The sequence below is a fragment of the Balaenoptera musculus genome, chromosome 21 (assembly GCF_009873245.2).
Source record: "Balaenoptera musculus isolate JJ_BM4_2016_0621 chromosome 21, mBalMus1.pri.v3, whole genome shotgun sequence".
Classification (NCBI taxonomy): domain Eukaryota; kingdom Metazoa; phylum Chordata; class Mammalia; order Artiodactyla; family Balaenopteridae; genus Balaenoptera; species Balaenoptera musculus.
In genome coordinates, this window is record NC_045805.1 from 21,893,786 (window position 1) to 21,907,559 (window position 13,774).

A 13,774-nucleotide genomic window follows, 5' to 3' on the forward strand; every position below is an offset into this window, starting at 1 on the left:
CAGACAAAACCAGAGTCAGGATCAGGTTAAATTAGTGGCCAGAATTCTGGGGGTTCATATGAGTTAATCAGCTAGCAGTGGGAAGGGTCATCAAAACTGACACTTGTATACTGAAACATGTTCCTATACTTCACATTTTACTTAGAGCTCTGGTCAAGGCATTTCTGATTACAAGGCATTTTATTCAAATTTATCACGTGTTTTTGATTTGGTTTCCTAAGGGAGTTGATGTGATTAACTAAGTAGAGACATAAGAATATGAGATCTATCCTACTGGGTTAGATCCCTGGACCATTCAGCCCAGTATTCTCTTATCGACAGAAATACCAAAGGATGGATCATAGGAAAGCATTGTCTTCCCTGACTAAATTAAATTTCGGTAGAGTCTGACTTCCTTTAGTAGTATTTTAATGTACCAATTCTTAAACTTGTTCAAAACCCTTTAATAATGCATTTTGTTTATTTTTGTGATAACTAGTATTCCATGCTGGATGAAAGAGTTCTTCGTGTTGTTTATTTATTTCACTTAAGTTTGAAAGAGTGTCCGTTCTTACTTAAGTTTGAAAGACTGTCGCTTCATCTAGCTATGTCACAGCTGGAAAAGAAATGGAAAAGAGATCCTTCTCTCTGGAGCAAGGCCCTAAACCAGCCTGGCCTACAGCATGCACTGGACGCTGAATAAAGATGACCTATAATGCATATCAGTCTGTGTTCCATATCTTCCTCCTCCGCTTCTTTCTCTTAACTTTCTCAACGACTAACCTGGTTGCTTATTCTACCATTATGTCCTTATTTTGACTCTCTGATCTATACATGTTCACCTCCTGGTTATGAACTCTTCCATCATCTCTCCTTTTTTTTGACACTGACCTTGTAGACTGTCTTGGGACACAGATCATCTGACCTAACCTAGTCACTGGTGTTTTCCTACCTAACATGCATGATTTCCTCCACCAGTTCTAACGCCCTCCCCATACAATCAACATACTTCAGTCTTTCAGATGAAATTCTACAAATATTCACTTTGTCCAAGTCACTCATTATTTTATGAATTGCATACTTGAATCCTTATGATTTATCTAATAACTCAGATTCTAAAAATGTCACAAAGGAGCTGAAAATGAGCCAAGCAAAGGTACACTGCATGCCTTTATCCTCTAAACCAGGTGACAGCCCAGTCAAGCTGTACAATCCTGGGAATGTACAAATGAAACAAAACCACGTGGGTGGGGGATAGGAGCAGGGGCTCCTCTGTATTCGATGGGTGTGGGGCGTTGACTGGGGATTTACCAGTTTACCAGATTCCCAGCACATACATGAACTTTCAAGGAGTAAATTCACTTGGTGTTGTTCCTTTTCAATTAAGGTGATATTACAACTTCTCTTTCTCAAATTTAATTATTATTTTGTCCAGTCCTTTCCTAGGAAATCATGTTATAGGTCCATTCCGCATCATTAAATCCATAGACTTCACTCTCCCCTGTAGCTGTGGCACAAATGGCCAAAGCCATCACAAGCAGAAGCTGAGCATCAAAGCACACATGTGTGTAAGCTCTGTGTACCGTCTGTATGGAGCACCAGAGTCCCTTCCTTATTCTTTCATTCAATAGTTTTTTTTATTGAGGACCTATTACGTGTTCTAGACACTGAAAATCCAACAGAGAATAAAGCAGTTTATTATATAAAGTTTTCCCTGTACAATTTGTATTTTGGGGGGAGACAATAAATAAGAAAAAGAAAACATGCAGTATATTAGGGATAAATGCTAAAGGTAAAAAACAGGAAAAAGAGATAGGGAGATCAGGCAAGACATCACAGGTGCCATTTGCTCTAAGTCTAAAGGAAGCGAGAAAGGCAGCCTGGAGGATCTCAAGCAGAAGAGCATCCCTGGCCAGGAGAACAGAAAGGACCAAGGTCCTGCGAGGCCGTTGTGTCGAGACAAGTGTGAGAAAAGAGAGAGCAAAAGAGCTGGAGGGTAGGATAGACCAAGTACTGACTTCCGGGCCATGGTTGGGACTCTGGATTTTCTTCTGAGTTAAAATGAGAAATAGATGCTGTGTTTCGAGGAGCATAGTGTTTATGTTTTAAGGAGATTACTCTGGCTGCTGTGCTGATAACAGAATGAAAGGGCGTCATGACAAAAGCAGAGGCCAGTGGCAGCAATCTAGGTGAGAGATGCTGCTAGTGGCTGGGACCAGGGTGGTGGCAGGAGAGGAGTGAGTTGGAGTCAGAGTCTGGATACACTCTGAAGGTAGAACCAAAAGGATTTTCTGGCCCACCATATGTAAAGTGTGAGAGAAAGAGAGGAGTTGAGGATGACTCCAAGATTTTTTTGACCCATGTAGGCATCCTACCGGGTCTTCTCAGATGTTCCAAGACTTCCTGATTTTCCCAGGAGTTTAGTAAGCATTTCTAAATAATAATAGTAATAATAATGCTAGATCTTATCCAAACGAATAGTGCTTTAGAATTTTCAAATTATTAAAGCTTTATTTGCTGTTAGGCTGTTTATTTCTTTGTTTTCTTGATTTATTTATACATGTGCACATATATATATATTTGCTGCTTATAATTTTTCTCTATATCTGTTTCCACTTGCAAAATTTTTTCTCTTACCTAAAGAATACCAAGACGCATTGTGTTATTTTAGGAGAGATGCTGATAGCTTGAGCCAGGGTGATGGTGGGGCTGGCAGGGGTTTGGGAGCAGAGGAAACAGTGAGAAGGGGTCAGAGTCTGTATATATTCTGAAAGCAGAACTAAAAGGATTCTCTGGCAGGCCCGATGGGACATATGAGAGAAAGGAGAAATGAAGAATATAAATTGTCCTAGTGTGTTAATGGTAAATGTCTTTTTATCCCCGAAGAGAATGAAGAATATTAGGTGATATCATTACTTTGTGTGTGACTCATTCAACAACGATTATCTAGTGCCCTCAGTGCTAGAGACACCTCAGTGAACAAGATGGGCAGAAATCCCAGTTCTCAAGGAGCTTACATTTTAGAGGACAGAGACACATATATATATATATATATATATATATATATATATATATATATATATGATGTCAGGTGACAGTAAGTGCTAAGGTGAGGGGTCGGGGGACAAGAAAGGAGGATAGACAATCCAGGAGAGTTTATATGTAGTTAATTCTTAGAACTTGTTAAATAATGTATGGGATTTTTTTCCTATGTCTGTTTCTATTTAACAGCTTGATACTGGGAACTGCATTCATTTTATCAATTTGAGTACCAATAAAATAGAATATGGGTTACATAGTATTTCTAGGTTCTTCAGAGTATTAGAAAAGAATTAAGAATGGTGCCCTTGAGCACTTCGACAGTGTTCCCCAAGGGGATAACAGAATACTTTAATACTGGGTAGTATACTTGGTCAGACAGTAGTCATTGCAGGCAACTGGGTTTAGACATCTACTTACCGTCACCTCTATTTAACCTACTCAGTTTGTCCTCATTAGGGCTCTTCACTTAGAACACCATTATAGCAATCATATACTGTATTTTTAGCATCTTATATAAATTTCCCCACAAATGCCCGTTATATAACCAGCTCCCCTCCCCCTCCCCAGGCTTTCCTCCAGCCTCTCACAGATTTATATAAGGGGCGAGGAGGGGTGTATGGGGGGATCCCTGTCCAGTGACTGTAGATGTTCATGTCCCAGAGATGGTTCTCCCTCCTCCGGACAGGGCTGGGCGTGCACCAAACAAGTGTGCTTCTCATCCCTCTTCTCAGCCTTCACCTTCTGCTGTTATATTTTCATCAGGTGTCACATTGCTGTGCTCCTGTGTCTGGGAGGCTCTCTGCCTCCTCTCACTGTGTTCAAACCAACCCCTAGGACTCAGCTCCAGAGGCAGAAGGCACCTGAAAGAGAGTTCCAGTTCTAGCATTTTTCACATGGCAAACGAGGCTCAGCAAGGCCAGGGGATTTCCTCCCGGATATAGAGGCATAGATGCGGTCAAGACCAGGTCTCTGGATTCCCTTTCTAGTATGACTTCTATTAAAGCAGCAGCTTCTCAGGTCTAAGAGTCCCCGTGTATGTAAAACGAGGGGTATGCAAGGTGGCTCTAAAGTCCCTTCCATCTGTGCGTTACGTACTGATATGCTATTGGGTGTGTACTGATTGTTTCATTTTAGAATTCACTGTTCTCAGTGCATTGACTAGAATGTTACCAACTGAAATGAATCAGGAAGAGGACATAATTTTGCTTGGCTCTTTAAAGCTTAAATTCAGTTTCTGTTTTTTTAATGGTAAGAATGTGAGGAAACAAATGGTAAATTCACCCACAGTAAAAAAAAAAAAAAAAAAAAGAAAGAAAAAGGGGTTCAAATACACATCTTCAGCTGACTTGTGCACAGGAAAAGCACTATGTTACGTGATTCTTAAATAGTTTATCTAACTATATCAGGAAAAGTCTCCTTCTGTTGCAGTGGGGCGGGGGAGGGCAGGGATACGCAGGGAATGATGGTGATAAGCATTTTCCAAATTAGGAAATAGATATGCTTTTCTTCTTACTCTCTTACATAACTGATCTATTTTAGAAGACAACACAAAAAAACTGAAATGAAATACAAATCTCATGATTTTACTACTTTGTTAGCAAAGACACAAGTAACGCTGGAAGGGAAAGAGAGGAGAGTTTCACCCCATCCTATTCCTCTTGGCCCAGAGGACTTTTTTGGTTTTTTTTTTTCCACAGGATTCCCTCTCCTCCATGGCAGCCTGCTGGGTGAGTCAGAGACCAAAGTCCAAATTTTAGAAAATGAATGAAGAAAGATACTAATTTTTCTCTCCTCTGAATTTAAAAAGCAGTCGCATCAAAATACATATCCTCTTTTGGTGGCATAGCATGACAGACAAGCGACCGGTCTTAGAGCCAGTGATCGTTTTGCCCCAGACTTCCTGATTCAGAGGGAAATTGTGCTGCACACAAAGGCCACAGAGGCAGTACAACCTCTTACATAAATAAGTTACATAAATGAGAACCAGTTACGTAAATGTATAAACGAGCAAACAGGAATTATAATCATTCACAAATGCCAAGGAGAACACGGCAAGATTCCTCCTACAGTCCCATTTTTCCCCCCTCACATTATCATAATTGTACTATTTTATTTCACACCAGAATCAGATGTGGCTATTTGTCACATTTATTGGGGGAAGAAATTCCAAAGGACAAATCATGCTTCATATTATTTTCTGAACCATATATTTTACTTTTGGGGGAAATTCCCTAATAAAACCTGATTTGAACTATACTTGATAAGAAACATAAGCGTGTTTATCAACTTATACTTTTTTTGTGTAATCATGAACACATGTATTCATTACTATTGTACATTTTGCAAGCGGCTCTTAAGGATAGGAATACATCACAAAAGTAAATGTCCATGGGCATAAGGATATTTGTTTTACTACTTATGGTTTCAAGTTTCAGATGAGTATGTGGTAATCTGACTAATGTCATTCTTCTGTTTATTGAGGGAAGGCAGTAATTCAGGGGTCTAGAATTAGATTCAAGGTTGTGCTTGTGAATCAATCCCAATACACCACACTTCAGATGATTAGGAGCTGCTCCTTGGGTCTCAGCTGGCAATCTGTTTCAGGTTCAATGTGGATGTTGTCTTGGGGGCAGTGTATCTACGTCTCTGAAGTCGTGAGATTTGCTAATTGTGTAGTAGAAACACATGTAACTCAAAGCAGTTTTGAGCCTAACTGCCTGTTCTCTGTAAAGAGGGATGTTGATTAAACGTTAGCCAGTTTCAGACATAGCATGCTCAGGTTAAGAGTCCTTTTAGCTCCATTTTGAAAATCTCATGTGAAATATTTTTATCTAAGATCTAATAATAGTGGAATGTGAGTAAAGTGATCTTAAAACGTTTGTATATTATTAGCTGTGTGATTTTGGGCAAATAACTTTCCCTCTCTGGGCCACTGTTTCTAACTATTTGAAAAAGGACAGCATTAACAATCTAGTACCTTATAATCAAATCTATAAATATTTTCAACGGAGAGCTTTAAACCCGCTGCCACCAAGTTTAAAGGAAATATAACCCATTATACAAAAACCAGATCATTTTCCTTCTCTTCTGTGGGCAAAACTGCAGACCTTGCTTGGGTTGCAGTGATATGACTTTCCTGTGAAAAACATTCACCTGGTGTTTTCTCTTTAAAAATGCCAAATATAGGCCTTAGCCAGCTGTTGGGCAGTAAACGAGATGTGGAGAGGAACCTGTGGGCCTCCTCCCTCGCGATGGGGGGGGCGGGGTTAAACCAGAAAAGCATTAGTAATTTGGCACCACGGAAAATTGTCTTACACTGTGGAGGGAGTCGCGTCAGGTAGGTGAGTGGAGTTATTTTGTTCCTAAAGTTGACCTACTCTAGACTTGGGGAGTCACAAAGTCATCAGACTGACTTTGCGCGTTCCTAAGCCCTCTGCCTCTATGTGTCCGTCTGTAACTTGGGCACAAACTAGAGAAAACGCAGATGAGCACCTACACTACACCGGGAGGCTCCCAGGGGCCAGGAAGAGGGGGCGGGTCCCCACTCAGGTGGGCGTTTATGTCAGGGAAGGGTGGGCAATTTGGGCCTCAGTCCCGCGAAGCCGGCCGCCCGGCAGGAGAGCACCCACGAAGCAGGGATTAGGGGAGAGTCCGCGGCAGGTGCGGGGTCGTCCGGCGGAGAAACCAGTGGGGCGAGGAAGGTCTGGGCTCCTTCGGGCTTTGTTCGGTTACAAGCCAGGCCCTTATTCCGGAGAAGCCAATTAGATCCCCGCTGGGGGATCATCTGACCTCGCGTCTCCCGCCAGGAGGGGCTTCGGGAGGGGCTGGGCAGGCGGTCGGCTCCTCGGGGACCCGGTCGCGGGGCGGGGGTTGGGGGTTGGGGGGTGGGGGGAGAGTGCGGGGGAGTCCCGGGCGCCTCCGCGCAGCCCCGCCCCGCCCGCGCCCGTCAGGCCCCGCCCCCGGGGCTTCCCGGGCGCGCGCCGCCCCGCCGTGTCCGCGCGCCACGCCCCCCTGCTCGCGGGCCGCGTGCGGAGCCGCGCGCCCCGGAGGCTCCGGGACCGTGGCAGCGGGCGGCGGCGGAGCAACCCTTTGCGGGCCATGTCTTCTCCGGCCGTAGCGAGGAGCTCCCAGGGAGAGAGCCAGGAGGCGGACCCCCGGCCGCGGAGCCGGGGCCGGTTCTGGGAAGTGGGCGGCGGCGGCGACCGGCTGGAGCGCGCGGCCGCGGAGTCGGAGCGCTGGGAGCTGCTGCTCCGCCGGGGCGAGCTGCTGGCGCTGGGCGGCCACCTGAAGGGAGCGCTGGAGGCGTACGCGGCGGCGCTGCGCCGCGGAGCCCCAGTCAGGCCCGAGTGCCTCGGTACCCTGGTGGACTGCCTGGTGTTCAACTACCGGCTCCGCCACGGGCTGGGCTGGAGCGCGACCCCGGCGGAGGGCGCCCACCCCGGCGCCGGCGGGCTGCTCAGCTGCCTGGGCTGCCGGGGCATCCTGAGCGAGCCGGTGACCGTGGCCTGTGGCCACAGCTACTGCCGCCGCTGCCTGCGGAGAGAGCTCCGCGCCCGCTGCCGCCTCTGCCGGGACCGGCTGCCGCCCGCCGCGGCCGCTGATGCTGAGGGGACCTCCCCGCGGCCGCCGCTTCTGGCCGCCGCCATCGCTGCCTCGGGCTTCAGGACCAGCGTCGTTCTCAACCACCTGGCCGAAAAGTGGTTCCCGGGCGAGCGGGAGAGAGCCCGGGCGGCCGGGCGTCTCGGGGAGCTGCTGCACCAGGGGCGCTACCGGGAGGCCCTGGCCGCCGCCTGCGAGGAGCTGCGAACAGGTGACCGCGCGGGCCCCGCGACCCCACCCTCCTTTCCCCGACGGGCGAGCGGCCACGAACTCGTCTACGCCCCCGGGAGGCTTCCCGAGGCCGGCTGCCGCTCGCGGGTCGGGTCTCGGGGTCCCGGAGGGTGTGGGAGGGGGCGGCGCCCCGGGGTGCTTCGGTCACAGTGGGGATCGCCCTCGAGCCGACTGTGACGCGGCGCGGGGTTCCCTCCGCCGCGGCCTGGCGCTGTGGCGGGCGCGCCCGGAACGGAACGGAGCGGAGCGGAGCGGCGCGGCGCGGGTGGCCGGGCGAGGCCGCCCGAGCGCGGGATGGGGAGGGAGTTGGGCGAGCCTGAGCGGCTGCTCTCTTCCTGCCGCGCTCTTTCCGGTAATTGGCCGCTCGGGCCGGGCCGGGTCCGCCACGGGGAGACGCCAGCCGGGGCGGGGAGAGGATCCCCAGACGAGGCTGGGTGTGCAACGTATACCTTGGTCTCCCACAGAAGTCACCGGGGCAATTGGAAACCGCTGGAGGCAGAATTGCATAAGCGGGGGGCGGGGGGGCGTTGTGTAACGGGTGACGTCCGGTGGGCGTGGCAGGAGCTCGGCGCCCGCACCCCGCACCCGGAGGCCCCGTGGGCCGCCGGGCTGCGGAGCTGCTCCGGGTTGTTCCAGTCTTAGCTGAAAACGCCTGCCGACCTCGTTCCTCTTGATGATTTCCCCCTGTCTGTGTCCGAGCGTGCTTATTTCAGAAGCACACGTGTGCTTACTTTCGAAAACACCTAGTTCACGGTAAAGATAAAGAGGCAGTCTCTGATCGAGTTCGTTGCCACGCTTGTTTCCCTTTCCACTCTTGATCAAGCTGTGGGTAAAAGGCCTTGAAGATCTTTTGTCTGTTTCTTCACCTCCAAGAAGCAGTTTCGGCCTCCTAACTTAGGCTAGCACTTCTTTTTGGGCTGTGGAAAGGGACATTGCCGGAGTTAGTTCGCTATGTAAAATGAAGAAATGTTCTTTAATTCGGTGGTTTTCTACCAGGGGGATGTTACTGCCCCCCACCCCACCCCCAGGGGACATTATCTGGGGCAATATCTACAGAGATTTTTGGTTGCCACCCCATGTGGGAGTGGTGCTGGTACAGCTAGTGGGTAGAGGCCGGGGATGCTGCTCAACACCCAGTGATGCACGGGACAGTCTCCCACACAAAGATCAGGCCCCAAATGTCAATTTTGTCACTGTTAAGCCTTGTGTTAAGTAAGCATATTTCAAGACTAAGGTCTATACAGGCATGGAATGACACGTGGGGAAATAATCCCCAAGAAAACAGACTTCCAAAATATAAACTGATGCTAAGTATGAGGTGCATTCATAAACTGTAACTGAAAGTATCTTGTTGTAGGTCTTTTACACCAAGTGCCCAGTCACTTTGAGCTAGTAACTGTGTTAAGCTGTTTAATACCTTTAGAGTTCAAAGCACAAACTTGGCATATTTTCATGTTTTCAGTATCTTTACGGGGAGTAGCAGTTATAAAATAGAATGATAGATCCAAAACAAAAGAGAACTATTTGGAATACAAAATTCCAATACAACTCAGCCTCTCTGGGTGAATAGAGTATGAATGGTGAAGTACAGACCATCTAGGACATGGTCCTCATTTTTTAAAAATTAATTAATTAATTAATTTTTGGCTGCACTGGGTCTTTGTTGCTGCGCGCGGTATTTCTCTAGTTGCGGCGAGCGGGGGCCACTCCTCGCTGCGGTGCGCGGGCTTCTCACTGCCGTGGCGTCTCTTGTTGCAGAGCACCGGCTCTAGGCACGCGGGCTTCAGTAGTTGTGGCACGTGGGCTCAGTAGTTGTGGCTCGCGGGCTCTGGAGCGCAGGCTCAGTAGTTGTGGCGCACGGGCTTAGTTGCTCCGCGGCATGTGGGATCTTCCCGGACCAGGGCTCGAACCCGTGTCCCCTGCATTGGCAGGCGGATTCTTAACCACTGTGCCACCAAGGAAGCCCGGTCCTCATTTTTAAAATGAAGCAGAAGCTGCAGCAGTGAAATTACTTGCCCACAGTCACACACAGCCAGCTGATTGTGGAGGCAACACCATGTCCTCCATTTCTCCTAAATGTTGGACCAGGGTTCATCCTACCGGTATAACTCATCCAATGAAAATGTTTAACATAAATTTCCAAGGAAGTTTTTTGTCACTAGTGTAAAAATAAAGGATGAAACTTACTGACAGCCCTATTCAGTATTAACACCCACTGATTTAGTGGTTTGACCTCTTAAATTAGGCATTTCATAAGAATTCAGGTCCTAATCCATGGAAGAACATGGAGTACATTTACTAATTAAGATTTAGCTTAATGTTTTATGACCAATAATCTTTTAATTAAAGAAGATTTGGGGCCTGGGGTTGAGGGTATTATTTTTAACAGAAAAAGACTGAAAGATCTATTCTTTCTCCTTTTTTCAGTTTGCATAGACTGCACGTGGGAATTCTGTCCACTCAGCTGCTTAATTCTACTTTTGCAGGACTAGAACCCAAGTCTCCTGACTTTCACCTCATCAGTCTGTTTTCCCCTCATTTTCAGGTCTTTCAAAAATCATTAATTCCATACTCAAAAATGTGTCTGAATGGTACTAATGAGGATAATTTTTTTCATCCTTTGAATTTTTAGTGCAAAGTAGGGAAAAAATCTTAGAGCTAACAAATTATAGTTGGTAAAGTACAGATATTATGTGTTTAACAGTTTATGGGCATAAATACAAAAGGTTTAGTAGAGTTATAAATGTATTTGTACAGTTAAGCTTTAAATTTTTGAGAGCCAGTTATGTTAGGCATTTGAAATGTATTTATATAATTATACAGCTGTAGTTACTTAAGATACTTTCATTATTGTTAACAATGGAAAACGACCTTCACTATAATTTCTTCATATAATTCTTACAATGAAACAAGTAAATACTATTAACTAGAAAAAATAATCTAGTCTACAGTTAGCCCACACACATCCAAATTTAATCCCTGTCAACAAGAAAGGAAAGTTAGAAAACCTTTGCCAAAATCAGAACGTTCCCATTGAGATTACATAAGTTTCTGTTGAACTGAAATATATTTAGATAACATTTAATCCATTGATCTTTTGGTATTAACTCTCAGATGTTTCATAACTTTGTCTTTTTAGTATTCAAGGATATTATGTAAAAGTCTTTTCTGCATTGAAACTTTATACTTAAGAGTCTTGAAATAATGCAACTTTCCTGTGCTCTCTTTGATTTTTTTTCAATAAAGATTTTCTCCCTTTTTGTTTTTAATTAATTTATTTTTGGCTGTGTTGGGTCTTTGTTGCTGCACGCAGGCTTTCTCTAGTTGCGGCAAACAGAGGCTAACTCTTCATTGCGGTGCGCCGGCTTCTCATTGCAATTGCTTCTCTTGCGGAGCATTGGCTCTAGGCGTGCGGGCTTCAGTAGTTGTGGCACGTGGGCTCAGTACTTGTGGCTCATGGGCTTAGTTGCTCCACGGCATGTGGGATCTTCCCGGACCAGGGATCAAACCGATGTCCCCTGCATTGGCAGGTGGATTCTTAACCACTGTGCCACCAGGGAAGTCCCTCTTCCTTTTATTTTTAATGAATTTTTACACTGATTTGCCACTCTCCCCCCCGAAAGAAGACCAACAGAACAGTATAATTTACAGTTTGAACTGGTTAAAAAAAAATAAAGGTCATAAGGAGGAGAATATTTTATTTGAAATACTTGGAGAAGGAAAGTTTTGTTTTGAATATTAATTATGTAGTCCTTGACTATTACCAAGTATTTTAAAATTCTTTGTCATTTCATTGTCATAAAGAATCCTGTGGAGTACCATTATCCTCAGAGGGAAATTGAGGCACCTAGGGTTAGAGAATGCAGTACAGCCTAGTAGTTAGAGCTGTGCATGCTGGTGTCTGACGACCTGGGTTTGAATCCCAGCGTGGCCTCCACCTGCTCTCTGGCCTTCTTGGGCCTGTGTCTGACCTCCCTGTTTTGCTTTCCTTATCTGAAAAGTGAGAATAGTGTCTACCTCATAGAAAGATAGCAACCATAACAACAGCCTAGGGCTGTTGTGAAAATTAAGAGTCAAAACATGTGAAGTGCTTTGAATGGTGCCTGATGGATAAATACTCAGTAAATATTAATTAAAATATTTTTAAAATGTAAAATTTGTGCTCCAGCAACAAGGCGATTTAGCTAAAATTGAAATCTAAATCTTATAATGTCAAGTCCTGCTCTTTTCTACCACATCAATATTACCAGAGGGTTAAATCCTGATTCTCGCCTGCATATGTTAATTAGTAGTAACATTTTAGCATACATCAATAAAATATAGACATTGCAAGGCTTTCGTTATAAAAGGTAAGTCAAATTATAGGTAGATACTGAATACATTTAAAGAAAATGTAAAGGGTTTTTAATATCTTAGTCAACTAGGTTAACATGAAGAGATTTGAATTTAATTCATCAGTAAACTTATATATGCCCTAACTTATTCTGCAAAGTACCTGAAACAGTAAACATTGACATTTATATGGTGCTTTATACTTCACTGAGTATTTTCACTTCCATTATCTTAACTGATTCTTACAAAAGATCATGTGAGGTAGGAGAGCATGTATTAGTACCCTTAATTCACAGATTAAAGAGCTCCAAGAATTTTAAGTGACTTTTTTTAAGGCAAATAAGTAACCAAATTAGAACTGAAGAAAAGAGCTACAAGAATTTTAAGTGACTTTTTAAAGGCAAGCAAGCAACTGAGTTGCAACTGAAAGCAGAAATTGGGCATGTGAATATTGCTTCTAAGACTGAAGTTGATTTTTAAAATTAGCATATAAAACATAAATCTTAGGTGTTCTTGCTATTCATTTAACAAGTATTTATTCAGTGCTTACTGTATACTAGGCATTGTTTTAGATGCTGGAAATACAGAGGTGAGCAAAATCAAGTCCCTGTCCTTATAAAGTTTGTATTTCTTGTTTCTTTTAAAATTGCAGCAAATTGGCATTTACAGTATTGAAAATCACCAGAAAAGGGGCTTATTGCTTAACTGATTTCTAACAAACTGAGCCTATATCCAGTATATCTGTGATTCATCTTTCCTTTAATTCAGAAGTCACTTGAAGGATTTTTGCGGTGCCTCAGGGTTACTATAAAGATCAGTTATAACAGCATATTCTTATTGTTACAGATGAAAAGGGGGGTATATAAATAACTCTTAAGTGCTGTGTTTTAAATAATTTCCATGTTTTTACTTTTTTTAATTCATCAAATGATGAAAAATTTATCAAAACTCAGTTATCATAGATTTCTCATTATTTTTATATTAACCTTTGGCTTATTCAGAATTGTTTTTCTATTTAATGGAATATTTCTAAGAGGCTTAGATATATTCAAGTGTAATTTTAAACAAATTTGTATAGTATTCTGCCTCTTACATTGTAAAGATACTTTTCAAAATTGTTATGTTTTACTGTAGAAGGTGAATGACTTAAGAGAACTCTAAAATGCAAGGCAGAAGTTTCTGTTCAGTTTTTTTCTTTTTCTTTGGTAAGATAAGATCATTCTTTTCTTTTTTCTTTTTTGCTTCCCCTCCTTTTGTCCAACCTGCATTACTGATCGCTAAAGATATTTCTCATCCAGCTAAGGTTTATTTAGGTAAAAGAGGCAGAAAATACTCTTCTAATACCTTGTATCAAGAGTTAATCTCATTTCTTTATCAACTTGTTTTCAAATATTTTGTAATGTTAACAGTAACTGTTATTTATTGAACACTCTTGTGCCAGGCACTATGTTAACCGTTAACATGCACTATCTTATTTAGTCCACAAAACAGTCTTAAGATGTAGGTATCGCCAGCATTTTATAGGTGAGGAGACTGAGGTTCAAAGAGTTAGGTAAACTGTCCAAAGTGGATCCGAAGCCAGATCTTCTGA

General features: G+C 44.2%; 1 protein-coding gene across 4 annotated transcripts in view; it reads left to right on the forward strand.

Annotated features, from left to right (window-relative positions):
- The first annotated feature begins 7,027 nt into the window (after positions 1-7,027).
- LONRF1 (LON peptidase N-terminal domain and ring finger 1) overlaps positions 7,028-13,774 on the forward strand; it is a 45,840-nt gene continuing 39,093 nt past the window's right edge. For 3 of the 4 annotated variants that reach the window (XM_036838931.1, XM_036838932.1, XM_036838933.1), the window contains exon 1: positions 7,031-7,831. In XM_036838931.1, coding sequence (XP_036694826.1) covers positions 7,120-7,831 — 712 coding nt within the window. In that variant the 5' untranslated portion in view covers positions 7,031-7,119. Of the gene's footprint in view, positions 7,832-13,774 lie in introns of all 4 variants that reach the window. The other variant, XM_036838934.1, reaches the window with a different exon arrangement.